The 16,521-nt window shown below is 43.3% G+C and overlaps 1 protein-coding gene across 1 annotated transcript; it reads right to left on the bottom strand.

Moving 5' to 3' along the window:
* Window positions 1–6,629: 6,629 nt before the first annotated feature.
* On the bottom strand, window positions 6,630–7,608 carry LOC137096247 (gastrula zinc finger protein XlCGF7.1-like). Its single transcript, XM_067465069.1, has one exon. It carries the CDS (start codon window positions 7,538–7,540, stop codon window positions 6,971–6,973), a length of 570 nt encoding a protein of 189 aa, XP_067321170.1. The 5' UTR covers window positions 7,541–7,608; the 3' UTR covers window positions 6,630–6,970.
* Between the last annotated feature and the right edge of the window lie 8,913 nt (window positions 7,609–16,521).

The following is a 16,521-nucleotide window of genomic DNA, read 5'->3' as shown; positions in this document are numbered from 1 at the left end:
GGATTAACATAACTCAAAAACCACTGGATGAATTGACACCAAATTTGGACACAAGACACCTCTCTGGCCAATGAGTGACCATCACTCATAAAAACACTGAAAGACACAATGGAAGGGACTTGAAAAGCAAAAATAAAAACCCCAAAAATTACAACACATGTGCAAAACCACATTTATACACAAACACACATATATACACACATATATACATATACACACACAAAACACATACACGGGGAAGAAAGGAAGGAGAGGAGCGAAAGAAAGAGGGAAGGAGAGAAAGTAGGATAAGGAAGGAAGGAGAGAAGGTGGGAGAGGAGGGAGGGAAAGAATTAAAGAAGGAGAGAAGGAAGGAAGGAGAGAAGGAAAGAAAGAGGAAAAGAAGGAGGGAAGGAGAGAAACAAAGAAAGATAGAGAAGGAAGGAAGGAGAGAAGGAGGGAGAGGGAGAGAAGTAGGGAAGGAGAGAAAGAAGGAAAGAAATTAAGAGAAGGAAGGAAGGAGAGAAAGAAGGAAAGAAAGAGGAAAAGAAGGAGGGAAGGAGAGAAAGAAGGGTAGAGAAGGAAGGAAGGCTAGAAGGTGGGAGAGGAGGGAAAGAAGTAGGGGCAGAAAGAAAGAGAAGGAAGGAAGGAGAGAAGGAGGGAGAGAAAGAGAGAATAAGGAGAGAAGGAAAGAAAGAGAGAAGGAAGGAAGAAGGAAATAAAGAAGTGAAAGAGGAAAGGAAGGAGAGAAGGAGACAAGGAAGGATGGAACCAAAGAGCAAAGGAAGTGAGAAATGAAACAGGTGGAGAAGGAAGAAAGAAGAAGAGAAAGAAAAAGAGGGAGGGAAGGAAGGAGTGAAAGAAAGGAGGAGGAGAAAAGGGGAGGGAAGGTTTGTCACAGCAACGCATGGCGGGTACAGCTAGTCATAAATATATGTATATACAATATATTATATTACATTATAGACAGCAAAGCCTAGAGAAGACAATGATGCTGGGGAAAGTGGAAGGTAAAAGGAAGAGGGGCCGACCAAGGGCAAGATGGATGGATGGCATCCTTGAAGTGACTGGACTGACCTTGAAGGAGCTGGGGGTGGTGACGGCCGACAGGGAGCTCTGGCGTGGGATGGTCCATGCGGTCACGAAGAGTCGGAGACGCCTGAACGAATGAACAACAATTATATATTATATTACATTATGTATTGTTAGCATAGCATAGGAGACAAGGTGGAACTGTCCCCTGCCCCCCCCCCCCCTTTTCACTCTGGCCCAGAGCAACAGTTGGTGCTGGGAGAAGGGGTCCCCAACTGATGACATATGCAGGAGACAAGGTGACTTCGAATATTGTTTTGCATTTGGTTCCAAAGTATCCCTGAAAGTGTTGTGGGCCAAGGCCATGTATCTGCTTGCACACGCTTCCAGGTCTTGGCCCACCAGGGAGTTGTAGTTTACTGAGGGAACTGATGGTGCTGATCCTTGGTTTGACCCAGGTCTTAGAGAAGACTTTGCTGGTCGGTGAACACCAACCGAGCATGGCCAGAACCGACAGAACTGAGTGTTAGGGGAAACTACCCTAAAATGTACAGCAGAGCATCCAAAAGCAAACAGGATACGAAAGTTGAGCATTGAACTCATCAGAGAGCAAACTGAATTGCTGTGTGATGTGGCTGCAAAGAATAAAGACCTTTGGAGGCAAACAAATCACAAAAGGTATATTTACAATAAGAAGAAGGAAGTCCCAGAACAGCGGTTTGTTTACAGGATGTTCTTATCAACTATTAAGGAAAACAACTCTAAAATGTACAGCAGAACATCCAAAAACAAACAGGATACAAAAGTTGAGCATTCAGCTCATTAGTGAGCGAAGCATGAAGTGCCATGTGATGTGGTTGTAAAGATTTAAACATCAGAAAAGGTTTATTTTACAATAATAAGAAATAACTGCTTTTCTTAATAATCAAGAACTGCTTCTGAGTTCCTCTAACTCCCATCTCTTCTAAGGTTTCAAGAGAGGGAAAAACTCAATCACGACATCTCTCCTGACACACACGCAGAGAGAGATCTCAAAGCTCACAGCACATACTCTCCATACTCAAGTGTAAGAGGGACTTGTTTTTGATAAATCCATGTTAACTATTAACCTGCAGTGCATTATATTATATCATTATATTATTATAATATTGTAATTGTATTATATTCTTGTAATTGTTAGGGAAAACTACCCTAAAATATACAGCAGAGCATCCAAAAACTAACAGAATTAGATTACTGCAACGCACTCTACGTGGGGTTGCCTTTGAAGACTGCTCGGAAACTTTAACTAGTTCAGCGAGAGGCAGCCAGATTGCTCACCAGAGCGGCACTCAGGGAGCATACCACCCCCCTGTTGTGTCAGCTCCACTGGCTGCCGATCCAATTCTGAGCACAATTCAAAGTGCTGGTTTTGACCTACAAAACCCTATACGGCTCTGGCCCAGTGTATTTGTCCGAACGGATCTCCCTCTACGTCCCACCCCGGAGTTTAAGATCGGCTGGGGGGGCCCTGCTCTCGACCCCGCCAGTGTCACAAATGAGGTTGGCGGGGACGAGGAGCAGGACCTTCTCGGTGGCGGCCCCCTGCCTGTGGAACTCGCTTCCCGGGGAAATCAGAACAGCGACCTCACTCCTCTCCTTTAGGAGAAAACTCAAAGCATGGATGTGGGACCAAGCGTTTGGTCAAATGAGCAGGTAAAGAATTGACACTATCTAGGAAAGGTATAACGGAATAGGACCAGGAACCCGGAAAGACAAATGCTGAACACGTGAATTGTTCTATAGGTTATGTTATTGATTCTTAATTGCATTGTGGTTTTATCTATGATAACTGTTTTAATTGTTTTAATCATGACTGTCATTTTGTATAACTGTAATTGTATGGGCACGGAATGGTGCCTCGTTGTGTAAGCCGCCCTGAGTCCCCCCTTGGGGGTGAGAAGGGCAGGGTAAAAGTGCCGGAAATAAATAAATAAATAAATAAATAAAAGTTGAGCATCAGCTCATTAGCAAGCAGAGCGTGAAATGCCGTGTGATGTGGCTGTAATGAATAAAGAATCAGAGAGTTGGAAGAGACCTCGTATCCCAAAATCACAAGTCGAACCCTTCCCAAGCGTCTAGGGCTGTGTGATGTATTTTTGAATGATGCGCGCAGATCCAAATCAGGAGGCCTTTTGCAGTTGACAGATCGTGATTTTGTCAATGCTTATTGTTTTCAAATGCCAGCTGAAATCTTTTGGCACGGCACCCAGTGTGCCAATCACCACTGGAACCACCTGGACTGGTTTATGCCAGAGCCTTTGCAGTTTGATTTTGAGGTCTTGATAGCGGCTGAGTTTTTCCTGTTGTTTTTCCTCAATGCAGTTGTTACCTGGTATGGCGACATCAATAATTCAGACTTTTTTCTTTTCAACAACATACTGTAATAATAATAATAATGTTGTTGTTGTTAATATGTGTATCAAAGAAAGAAAGAAGTAAGTAACAGGAACATTCTATTGAGGAAACACCGGAAACATTATTTTTAACTTTTGAAGATACAACACCTGATGAGGAGATGGAAGTCAACCCTTTTTTTAATTTTTATTTTTACTCTATATTTTTCTTTTACTGGTTTTTTTTTTTAAAAAATCAATTTTTGATTTTCGATTTTTTCTTGTTTTTGGAATCTCGGGGGGGGGGGGGGTGCTCTCTATTTTTTCCCCCCTACTGTTCTGTCTTCTCTTAAATATTCACCCTCTTTCGCTGTAATTTTCAAATATTTCAATAAAAAATTACTTTAAAAAAATATGTGTATCAAATAATAATGAGATGCCAACACATTGCCCTCAACCTCGCCAGCACTTTCTCAGCCTTGGGAGGCTCCCAGGCCAGGGCAGAGAAGAATCACTCAGTGGCACACGCAAGGGAGCAATAGAGATAGGGGAGTCTCCCAAAGTTATTATTATTATTATGTTAATATGTGTATCAAATAATAATTACTTTGGGGGACTCTCCTTTCTCTCTCTCTCTCGTTTCCTTGCATGTGCCACTGGGTGAGTCTTCTCTGCTGGCGTCTCCCTCCCTTCCTTCCATCCATCCTTCTTTCTTTCGCATGCTCCTCCAACAGTGGCATGCACACCTCTGATGCATGCGCAGTTGCAACACCTCCCCCCCCCCCCCCCACATGTCTTATGGACCTTATTTTAGGTCTCACGGCCCACGCTAAAGCCCAGAGTGGAGTTGCTATTGCATTGGAGACCAGATGAAAGGCCCCTTCCCTCAAGGAGGTTCTGCTGAAGAGTGATGTATTATTATTATTTTACTGACACAAAAGCACAGGATGTCACAGCAAATGAGATCAGGTGGTCCTTGGGACATAAGTTCCAGTGAATCACCTGTGCCACAGAGTTGTGCCTCTGGGTGCCACCTTGTCATGGTGTGGGGCTTAACTGCTCCAAGGATGCTGTGAGCTGTGCTGGCAGTAGTATAACTACCCGCAGGTCCAACTAAGCCAGAGAGGTGGAACTAATGAGTGGAACTAAGAGCACCTAACCCATTAGCATTATGGAGAAGCAAACCAAAACAAAGTCTATACTGGTTCGGTCGATGCCCAAGATAAAAAGGACCGCGGTGGATGCTGCTGATTCTGGATATCCATCGACGAGCTACAGAATCAAAATACAAATGAACAATCACAGAAATGGCAGAAATATACAATGCCAGAAAACAGCATTATTATTATTATTATTATTATTATTATTATTATTATTATTATTGTCATTATTATTATTATGACTTCCCATTGCCAACCACAAGAATTGTAATGGGAAAGCAACCCTTTGTAAGACCTTGTTTAGTCCCCCAAAGTCGTCATTATTATTATTATTATTATTATTATTGACGCAAAAGCACAGCATGTCACAGCAAATGAGATCTCTATGCTGGATTTCGTATCACAAAATCACAAGTCGAACACTTCCCAGGCGTCTAGGACTGCGTGATGTATTTCCGAATGATGCGCGCAGATCCAAGTCAGGTGGCCTTTTGCAGTTGACAGATCGTGATTTTGTCGATGTTGATTGTTTACAAATGCCGGCTGAGATCTTTTGCACGGCACTCAGTGTGCCCAGGACAACTGAGACCACCTGTACTTTGTTATTATTATTATTATTGGAGCCCCCGTTGGCGTATTGGGTTAAACCCCTGTGTCGGCAGGACTGAAGACCAACAGGTCGCAGGTTCGAATCCAGGGAGAGGCGGATGAGCTCCCTCTATCAGCTCCAGCTCCTCATGCGGGGGCATAAGAGAAGCCTCCCACAAGGATGATAAAACATCAAATCATCCAGGCGTTCCCTGGGCAAGGTCCTTATAGACGGCCAATTCTCTCACACCAGAAGCAACTTGCAGTTTTTCAGGTCGCTCCTGACATGACCAAAAAAAAAAAATATTATTATTGACACAAAAGCACTGTATGTCACAGCCAACGAGATCTCTATGCTGGATTTCGTATCACAAAATCAAAAGTTGTTGTTATTATTACTACTACTACTTTGGGGGACTTTCCTTCTCTCTCACGCTCCCTTGCATGTGCCACTGGATGAGTCTTCTCCTCCCTGTCCTAGGAAGCCTCCCAAGGCTGAGAAAGAGCTGGCAAAAGTGAGAGCAGCATGCTGGCATCTCCTTCCTTCCTTCCTTCCTTCCTTCCTTCCTTCCTTCCTTCCTTCCTTCCTTCCCTCCCTCCCTCCCTCCCTCCCTCCCTCCCTCCCTCTCTTTGTCCGAATGGATTCTCCCCTATGAACCATCAAGGCAGTTAAGATCTTCTGGAGGGGCCCTGCTCTCGGTCCCACCACCTTCGCAATCGCGTCTGGTGGGGACGAGGGAGAGCGCCTTCTCGGTGGTGGCCCCTCGGCTTTGGAACTCTCTCCCGATGGAGATCAGATCTGCCCCTTCCCTCCTGACTTTCAGAAAGCTGGTAAAAACTTGGCATTTCTCAGAATGATGATCGAGTCAATAACTGTTGACCACACGGGCGGATGATGATGAATTTGCGATTACCTTGACGACTTGGCTTTATGTAACTATTTGATCTGTATTATAATGTATTAATGTACTATGATGTTATTATGTTTTAGCTTATTTGTATATGAATTTCCTGTTGTTAGCCGGCCTGAGTCCCTCTTCGGAGGTCGAGAAGACCGGGTTATAAAAGCTCTAAATAAATAAATAATAATAAATAAATATTCCTCCGCATTGTCGAAGGCTTTCATGGCTGGAATCACTAGGTTCTTGTGGGTTTTTTCGGGCTATAGAGCCATGTTCTAGAGGCATTTCTCCTGACGTTTCGCCTGCATCTATGGCAAGCATCCTCAGAGGATGCTTCTTCGCCCTATCCTTTTCTCTCACTCTCCTCCAACAGCAGTATACCCCACTGATGCATGCGCAGTTGCAACTTTCCCCACATCTCTCATTGACCTTTTTTTAGGTCTTGCAGCCCACACTAAAGCCTAGAGTGGAGTGGCTATTGCATTGGAGACCAAGTCAAAGGCCCCTTCTCTCCAGGAGGATCTGCTGATGAGTGATTCCCAAGAGGCAGGAGACAAAGACACAAGTGAGATCAATGATGCCTTTAATGAAACACAACTGGACCAAAACCCGCAACGACATTTAGGGCGTTAAACAAAGAAGGTCGTCTCGACTTAACAAACCAGGGACGCAACTCCAGTCCTTGAAAACCTACGAAGGCGTTGCCCTGAAAATGAGAGACAAAGCATGGCTTGATTTTTGAAAAAGGAGTATCGGAGGACAACACAAAATAATTCCCGGTCGTACCCAACGGGATCGAAGCCAGAGTTGTCCATACCCTTAAAGTCAGTGTTTCGAAAATTGCATGGCATCTTGAAAATGTTGCTAAACTACAACTCCCAGGCCACCTACTATTAAACCCCTTGGGCTGGGTGCTACTGGTTGACTCCGTCAATCAGTCGACAACCCGCGTCAACACTTCTACTTCGGCGGGTGGACCCGCATTGGGAGGAATGGCTTCTCCGTTGAGCGAGTGATCCTTTTGGGGCCCGACCCACGACGGGGCCGCTTTCTCCACCACGGGGCCCCTCCTGCTTTCGTGGAACTTCAGATGCTTCTGGAGGATCCAGCTGTAGCTGAAGCAGCGGCCGCACTCCTCACAGCGGAAGGGCTTGTCCCGGACGTGGATCCTCTGGTGCGTTTGGAGGTTTCCCTTGTGGCGGAAGTGCCGCCCGCACTCGGGACACTCGAAGGGCTTCTCCTCGGAGTGGATCTTCTGGTGCAGCTTCAGCTTCGAGGCCAGGTTGAAGGTCTTGCCACAGTCCAAACACCGGTGCACGTTCTCCTCCGTGGGAGCGGCTCTCTCTCCTTTGTCGAAGGAGATCGGTCGGGGGAAGCTCTTCTCAAACTCGGGGGGCTTCAGCTGGCTTCTCTCATTTCCTCCGAGTGGCGGGACAGGGGTCAAGTAAGTGCCTTCTGGGGAAATGTAGGCCGCATCATGGTCCCAATCTTGGTCGTCATCCATGGTCTCCTTCTTACTCTTCTCCTTGGAATCACCTGCAAGAATGAAGTTTTGGAAGAGGAGATCACCAAAGGGGGAAAAACAAATCCAAATTACACTGTTCCCTCACTACTTCGCGGTTTGCTTTTAGCGGACTTGCTCTTTTGCGGGTTTTTGAAAATATAATAATATAATGTTCCTTTGTGGGATTAACAGAACTCAAAAACCACTGGACGAATTGACACCAAACTTGGACACAAGACACCTATCAGGCCAATGAGTGCCCATCACCCCTAACAGCCTACCTGCGCCCCTGGCAAAAAAAAGTGTACTGCAACCGCTTACTTTGCGTAATGGATGAACCGCCCCTGCCTAAAAAACACACACAAAAAACCCCAGCAGAACGGACTTAAACCCCCCCAAAAAACTGTATATACATATACACATACACTCATATACATATAAAGATGCACACATACAGACACACACACACACACATGTATACAAGCACACACAAATATACACATACATATAGACATGCACACATACACATATATTTACACAGAACGGACTTAAAACCCCCCAAAATAAACTATATATAGATATACACATACACTCATATACATATAAACATGCACACATACATACAGACACACACATACAGACACACACAAATATGCATACAAGCACACACAAATATATACACAAATATAGACATGCACACATACATGCACACATACACATATATTTACATATACACATGCATACATACACAATATACACATACATGTTGATGTTTTGATGAGCTGTTTTTTGATAATGATGAATTGTGGATTTTTTACACTATGTCTTGTATTTTGCACCTGTTTTTCTATGTTGTACACCGCAATGAGTCACCCTTGGGCTGAGAATTGTGGTATATAAGCGTAGTAAATACGGTAAATAAATAATAAATAAATACACATATATACACAAGAACACACACTTATACACAATATACATATACACATATAAACACAGAAATACACAAATATATACACACACATATGCACACACACATATATAACCATCTATCTATATATATATTTGTGTATATGTGTATATATGTGTGCATATTTAGAGAGAGAGAGAGAGAGATACACACACACACACACACACACAAAACATATATACAGACTGGGCCACAGCAACACATGGCAGGGAACGGCTAGTTTATAGAAATAATAATATAATGTTCGTTTGTGGGATTAACATAACTCTAAAACCACTGGATGAACTGACACCAAATTTGGACACAAGACACCTAACAACCCAATGTATGTCCTTCACTCAAAAAATTTGATTTTGTCATTTGGGAGTTGTTGTTGCTGGGATTTATAGTTAACCTACAATCAAAGAGCACTCTGAACTCCACCAATGATGGAATTGAACCTAATTTGGCCAACAGAAAATACTGGAAGGGTGTCCTTTGGTTTTGGAGTTGTAGTTCACCTACATCCATAGATCACTGTGGACTCAAACAATGATGGATCTGGACCAAACTACACGAATATTCAATATGCTCAAATGTGGACACTGATGGAGTTTGGGGAAAATAGAATCTTGACATTTGGGAGTTGTAGTGCTGGGATTTATAGTTCATCTACAATCAAAGAGCATTCTGAACCCCACCTACGATGGAATTGAACCAAACGTGACACACAGCTCTCCCATGACCAACAGAAAATACTGGAAGGGTGTCCTTTGGTTTTGGAGTTGTAGTTCACCTACATCCAGAGATCACTGTGGACTCACACAATGATGGATCTGGACCAAACTACACGAATATTCAATATGCTCAAATGTGGACACTGATGGGGAAAATAGAATCTTGACATTTGGGAGTTGTAGTTGCTGGGATTTATAGTTCACCTACAATCAAAGAGCATTCTGAACACCACCAAAGATAGAATTGGGCCAAACCTCCCATGTCGGCCACAGCAACGCGTGGCAGGGGACGGCTAGTCTATATAAATAAATATGTAATGTTCGTTTGTGAGGTCTGTTGGAACTAGGAAAAAGGGTTTATATATCTGTGGAATGACCAGGGTGGGACAAAGGACTCTTGTCTGCTGGAGCTAGGTGTGAATATTTCAACGGATCACCTTGATTGGCATTTGATTGCCATGCAGTACCTGGAGCAATCTTTTGCTGAGAGGTGATTAGATGTCCTTGTTTGTTTCCTCTCTGTTGTTGTGCTGTTTTAATTTTAGAGTTTTCCTAGTTCCAACAGACCTCACTGCCTCTGAGGATGCCTGCCATAGATGCAGGCGAAACGTCAGGAGAGAATGCCTTTAGAACATGGCCATATAGCCCGAAAAAAACCTACAACAACCCCGCATTAAGATCACTACTGACCCAAAGGTCATGAGTTCGAAGCCAGCCCGGGTCAGAGTGAGCTTCCGACCAATTTGTGTAGCTTGCTGTTGACCTTTGCAGCCCGGAAGACGGTTGCATCTGTCAAGTAGGAAATTTAGGTACTGCTTATGTGGAGAAGCTAAACCTCTTTTATGAGTGGAGAAGGCATGCTTGGACTTCCTTGGAAAGGACGGAATTCGGGTGTGCCTCGAGTAGGCCTGGAAGGAGAAGCAAGGAGGTAGCATTTAGAATAGGAGAGCATAGAGGAAACTCCTGTATCTGGTTTTCCTCGTAGTTTTCTTCACAGTTGTATAGCAAATATGATATCTGCACACCAGGACTGTGGCGCAGCTGGCTGGGAGTCAGATGCATTAAGATCACTACTGACCCAAAGGTCATGAGTTCGAAGCCAGCCCAGGTCGGAGTGAGCTTCCGACCAATTTGTGTAGCTTGCTGTTGACCTTTGCAGCCCGAAAGACGGTTGCATCTGTCAAGTAGAAAATTTAGGTATCGCTTATGTGGAGAGGCTAATTTATGACGCCATAAAAATCTCCAGCAAGCATGCAAAGAATGGGGAAGTACTCTATCAGTGCCACAAATGGATGGTGAAGCAACAGCTCCCCCGGTGGCCAAAATAAAAAAGCTGGAATGTTAAATAGCTTCTGTGTTTCTGTCTACATATGTTGTGTGTCTATGGCACTGAATGTTTGCCGTGTATATGTACGTTGTAATCCACCCTGAGTCCCCTGCGGGGTGAGAAGGGTGGAATATAAATACTGTAAATAAATAAATAATATCTTTTCATCAGAGTAAAACTCACTGCCTAGGAGTGAGGTGGAGGCTTCTCTTGGAAGGCTTTTAAACAGCAGGTGGATGGTAATCTGTTGGGAGTGCTTTGATGGTGCTTTTCCTGCATGGCAGAAAAGATTGGACTGAATGACTCTTGTGGTCTCTTCCCAACTCTGATTCCATGTTGCTTCCCCCTCCTTTTGCCCTTGGCCTTCTCTGCTGATCCCATTCCTTGAGTAGGAGACATATCTGCACTAGAGTTGTATCTCTTCCAAAATTACTACTCTTAAGACCTAACTGTTGTATCTGGAGACTTTTGAGGAGCGATGTCTTCCTGCTTCATAGAACCCTAGAGTTGGAGGAGACCTCCTGGGCCACCCAGTCCAACCCCATTCTGCCAAGAAGCAGGAATATTGCATTCAAAGCACCCCCGACAGATGGCCATCCAGCCGCTGTTTCAAAGCCTCCAAAGAAGGAGCCTTCACCACACTCCCAAGGCAGAGAGTTCCACTGCTGAACAGCTCTCACAGCCAGGAAGTTCAAACTTACTTGAAGCCCCTTAGACCAAGCCCTTGTCTTGTTTGGTAAGATTGACTTCTTTCTCTGAGCATCATTGCAGGTTTGTCCATTTCTGCCAATTCGAAAACCATTATGATCCACTCGTGTGTTGCTAATATTTCTGCCTTTTTATAGATTTGAGCATATGTGTGTGTGTGTGTGTGTGTGTGTGGTGGAGGCTCCTTCTTTGGAGGCTTTTGAACAGAGGCTGGATGGCCATCTGTCAGGGGTGGTTTGAATGCAATATTCCTGCTTCTTGGCAGAATGGGGTTGGACTGGATGTCCCATGAAGTCTCTTCCAACTCTTTGATTCTATGATTCTATATATACATATATATATACATATATATATATATATATATATATATATATATAGCATTTTCATTCCAATTAGCATATATTGTAGTAGTATTATGTGTATACATTTTACTTGTTTGTTTTGTAATCCTAATAAAAATAGTGTTGAGTCTCATTATTTATTTTTTTACGACATTTTTATGCCGCCTTTCTCACTCAGAGCAGCTTACAAGATACATACAATATATATAATATTATTAACATAATACTATATCAGTATTAAATATTACTATATTGTATTATACCAGTATATTGTAATATTATTAGTAATATTGCATGTAATATAAATATATAATTATAATATCATATTATATTGTATTACATTATCTATATAAATAAAAGTGTAATGTTCATTTGTGGGATTAGCATAACTCAAACACCACTGGACGAACTGGCACCAAATTTGGACACAAGACACCTCTCAGGCCAACAAGTGACCATCACTCATGAAAACATTGAAAAACACAACAGAAGGGACTTAAAAAGCCAAAAAAACCCCAAAAATTACAATGCATGTGCAAAACCACATATATACACACACAAAACACATACACAGGGGGAAGGAAGGAAGGAGGGAGAGAAAGAGGGAAGGAGAGAAAGAAGGATAGAGAAGGGAGGAAGGAGAGAAGGTGGGAGAAAGAGGGAAAGGAGGGAAGGAGAGAAAGAAGGGTAGAGAAGGAAGGAAGGATAGAATGTGGGAAAGGAAGGGAGAGAAAGAGGGAAAGAAGTAGGGAAGGAGAGAAAGAAGGAAAGAAAGATAATGAAGGAAGGAAGGAGAGAAAGAGGGAAAGAAGTAGGGAAGGAGAGAAAGAACGAAAGAAAGATAATGAAGGAAGGAAGGAGAGAAAGAGGGAAAGAAGTAGGGATGGAGAGAAAGAAAGATAGAGAAGGAAGGAGAGAAAGAGGGAGAGAAAGAGGGAAAGAAGTAGGGAAGGAGAGAAAGAACGAAAGAAAGATAAGGTAGGAGAGAAGGAGGGAGAGAAAGAGGGAAAGATGGAGGGAAGGAGAGAAAGAGAAGGAAAGAAGAAAAGAAGGAAGGAAGGAGAGAAAGAGGGAAAGAAGTAGGGAAGGAGAGAAAGAAGGAAAGAAAGAGAAGGAAGGAAGGAGAGAAAGGGGGGAAAGGAGGAAAAGAAGGGTAGAGAAGGAAGGAAGAATAGAAGGTGGGAGAGGAGGGAGAGAAAGAGGGAAAGAAGGAGGGAAGGAAATAAAAAAGTGAAAGAGGGAAGGAAAGAGAGAAGGAACGAAAGAGAGAAAGAGGGAAAGGAAGAAGACAAGGAAGGATGGAACCAAAGAGCAAAGGAAGTGAGAAATTAAACAGGTGGAGAAGGAAGAAAGAAGAAGAGAAAGAAAAAGAGGGAAGGAAGGAAAGAGGGAGGGAAGGAAGGAGTGAAAGAAAGGAGGAGAAAGAGGGAGGGAAGGTTTGTCACAGCAACGCGTGGCAGGTACAGCTAGTCATAAATATATGTATATACAATATATTATATTACATTATATTATTAGCATAGCACAGGAGACAAGGTGGAACTGTCCCCTGGCCCCCCCCCCCCTTCACTCTGGCCCAGAGCAACAGTTGTTACTGGGAGAAGGGGTCCCCAACTGATGACATATGCAGGAGACAAGGTGACTTCGAATATTGTTTTGCATTTGGTTCCAAAGTATCCCTGAAAGTGTTGTGGGCCAAGGCCATGTATCTGCTTGCACACGCTTCCAGGTCTTGGCCCACCAGGGAGTTGTAGTTTACTGATGGAAGTGATTCCTTGGTTTGATCCATGACTTAGAGAAGATTTTGCTGGCCAGTTAACACCAACCGAGCATGGCCAGAACCGACAGAACTGAGTGTTAGGGGAAACTACCCTAAAATGTACAGCAGAGCATCCAAAAACAAACAGGATACAAAAGTTGAGCATTGAGCTCATCAGCAAGCAAACTGAATTAGCGTATGATGTGGCTGTAAAGAATGAAGACCTTTGGGGGCAAACAAATCACAAAAGGTTTATTTACAATTTTTTTTGTTGTGTCAGGAGTGACTTGAGAAACTGCAAGTTTCTTCTGGTGTGAGAGAATTGGCTGTCTGCAAGGATGTTGCCCAGTGGACACCTGATGATTTTGATGTTTTTATAATCCTTGTGGGAGGCTTCTCTCATGTCCCCACATGAGGAGCTGGAGCTGATAGAGGGAGCTCATCCGCCTCTTTACAATAATAAGAAGGAAGTCCCAGAACAGCAGGTTGTTTACAGGATGTTCTTATCAACTATTAAGGAAAACAACTCTAAAATATACAGCAGAGCATCCAAAAACACACAGGATACAAAAGTTGAGCATTCAGCTCACTAGCGAGCAGAGCATGAAGTGCCATGTGATGTGGTTGTAAAGATTTAAACATCACAAACATCACAATAAGAAATAACTGCTTTTCTTAATAATCAAGAACTGTGTCTGAGCTACTCGAACTCCCATCTCTTCTAAGGTTTCAAGAGAGGGAAAAACTCAATCACGACATCTCTCCTGACACACACGCAGAGAGAGAGAGATCTCAAAGCGCGCAGCACATACTCTCCATACTCAAGTGTAAGAGGGATGGACTTGTTTTTGATAAATCCATGTTAACTATTAACCTGCAGTGCATTATATTATATCATTATATTATTATTCTTATAATTATATTGTAATTGTATTATATTCTTGTAATTCATAGAATCATAGAATCAAAGAGTTGGAAGAGACCTCCTGGGCCATCCAGTCCAACCCCATTCTGCCAAGAAGCAGGAATATTGCATTCAAAGCACCCCCGACAGATGGCCATCCAGCCTCTGTTTCAAAGCTTCCAAAGAAGGAGCCTCCACCACACTCTGGGGCAGACAGTTCCACTGCTGAACGGCTCTCACAATCAGGAAGTTCTTCCTCATGTTCAGATGGAATCTCCTCTCTTGTAGTTTGAAGCCATTGTTCCTTGTCCTAGTCTCCAAGGAAGCAGAAAACAAGCTTGCTTCCTCTCACATATTAATACATGGCTATCATATCTCCTCTCAGCCTTCTCTTCTTCAGGCTAAACATGCCCAGCTCCTTAAGCCGCTCCTCATAGGGCTTGTTCTCCAGACCCTTGATCATTTTAGTCGCCCTCCTCTGGACACATTCCAGCTTGTCAATATCTCTCTTGAGTTGTGGTGCCCAGAATTTGACACAATATTCCAGGTAAAGTGGTCTAACCAAAGCGGAATAGAGGGGTAGCATGACTTCCCTGGATCTAGACACTATGCTCCTATTGATGCAGGCCAAAATCCCATTGGCTTTTTTTGCCGCCGCATCACATTCCTGGCTCATGTTGAACTTGTTGTCCACGAGGACTCCAAGATCTTTTTCACACGTCCTGCTCTCGAGCCAGGCATTGTCCCCCATTCTGTATCTTTGCATTTCGTTTTTCCTGCCAAAGTGGAGTATCTTGCATTTGTCCCTTCGGGGTGAGAAGGGCGGCATATAAATGTTGTAAATAAATAAATTGGAGTTTATTATTATTTCAATACAAGTTGTCACCTGCCACGCGTTGCTGTGGCCCGGTCTGTGTATATGTTTTTTGTGTGTATATATTTGTGTATATGTGCATATGTGTGTGTTTGCATATAAATATATGATTTTGCGCATGCGTTGTAATGTATTTTTTTGTTTCTAAAGTCTCTTCTGCTGTGTTTTTCAGTGTTTTTATGAGTGATAAGTCACTCGTTGGCCTGAGAGGTCGTGTCCAAATTTGCTGTCACTTTGTCCAGTGGTTTTTGAGTTATGTTAATCCCACAAATGAACATTACATTTTTATTTATATAGATGTGTATCAAATTATCTTCATCATTTTACTGACACAAAAGCACAGTATGACACAGCAAACGAGACATATGTGCTGGATTTCGTATCACAAAATCACGAGTTGAACACTTCCCAAGCATCTAGGACTGTGTGATGTATTTTCGAATGATGTGCGCAGATCCAAGTCAGGTGGCCTTTTGCAGTTGACAGATCGTGATTTTGTCAATGTTTCTTGTTTCCAAATGCTGGCTGAAATCTTTTGGCACGGCACCCAGTGCGCCAATCACCACTGGGACCACTTGGACTGGTTTATGCCGCCAGAGGCCTTTGCAGTTCCATTTTGAGGTCCTGATAGCAGCTGAGTTTTTCATGTTGTTTTTCCTCAATGCAGTTGTTACCTGGTATGGCGACATCAATAATCTAGACTTTTTTCTTTTCCACACCATATTATTATTATTATTATTATTATTATTATTATTATTATTATTATGTTGTTGTTGTTGTTGTTGTTGTTGTTAATATGTGTATCAAATAATAATGAGATGCCAACACCTTGCCCTCAGCCTTGCCAGCACTTTCTCGGCCGTGAGAGGCTCCCAGGTCAGGGCAGAGAAGACTCAGCAAGAGAGCAAGACAGAAAGTCCCCCAAAGTTATTATTATGTTAATATGTGTATCATATGTGTATCATATCATAATGTGAGCATTGCAGCACATCCAAATACCTGGGAGTCACTCTGGATCGTGCTCTTACCTACAAGAAGCACTGCCTGAACATCAAGCAAAAAGTGGGTGCTAGAAACAATATCATACGAAAGCTGACTGGCACAACCTGGGGATCACAACCAGATACAGTGAAGGCATCCGCCTTTGCGCTATGCTACTCTGCTGCTGAGTACGCATGCCCAGTGTGGAACACATCTCACCATGCTAAAACAGTGGATGTGGCTCTTAATGAGACATGCTGCATTTTCAGGGGGTGTCTGCGCCCTACATCATTGGAGAAACTACACTGCTTAGCCGGTATCACACCACTTGACATCTGCCGGGAAGTAGCAGCCAATAGTGAAAGGACCAAGGCAGAGACATCTCCAGCTCACCCCGTTTGGGT

The sequence above is a fragment of the Anolis sagrei genome, chromosome 2 (assembly GCF_037176765.1).
Source record: "Anolis sagrei isolate rAnoSag1 chromosome 2, rAnoSag1.mat, whole genome shotgun sequence".
Classification (NCBI taxonomy): Eukaryota; Metazoa; Chordata; class Lepidosauria; order Squamata; family Dactyloidae; genus Anolis; species Anolis sagrei.
The sequence above is the reverse complement of the archived record's forward strand: the minus strand, read 5'-3'. Positions and strand labels throughout refer to the sequence as shown.

What these genes read in the sequence shown, in the direction of transcription:
- LOC137096247 (XM_067465069.1), bottom strand. Translation starts at nt 7,540, where the DNA reads ATGGATGACGACCAAGATTGGGACCATGATGCGGCCTACATTTCCCCA.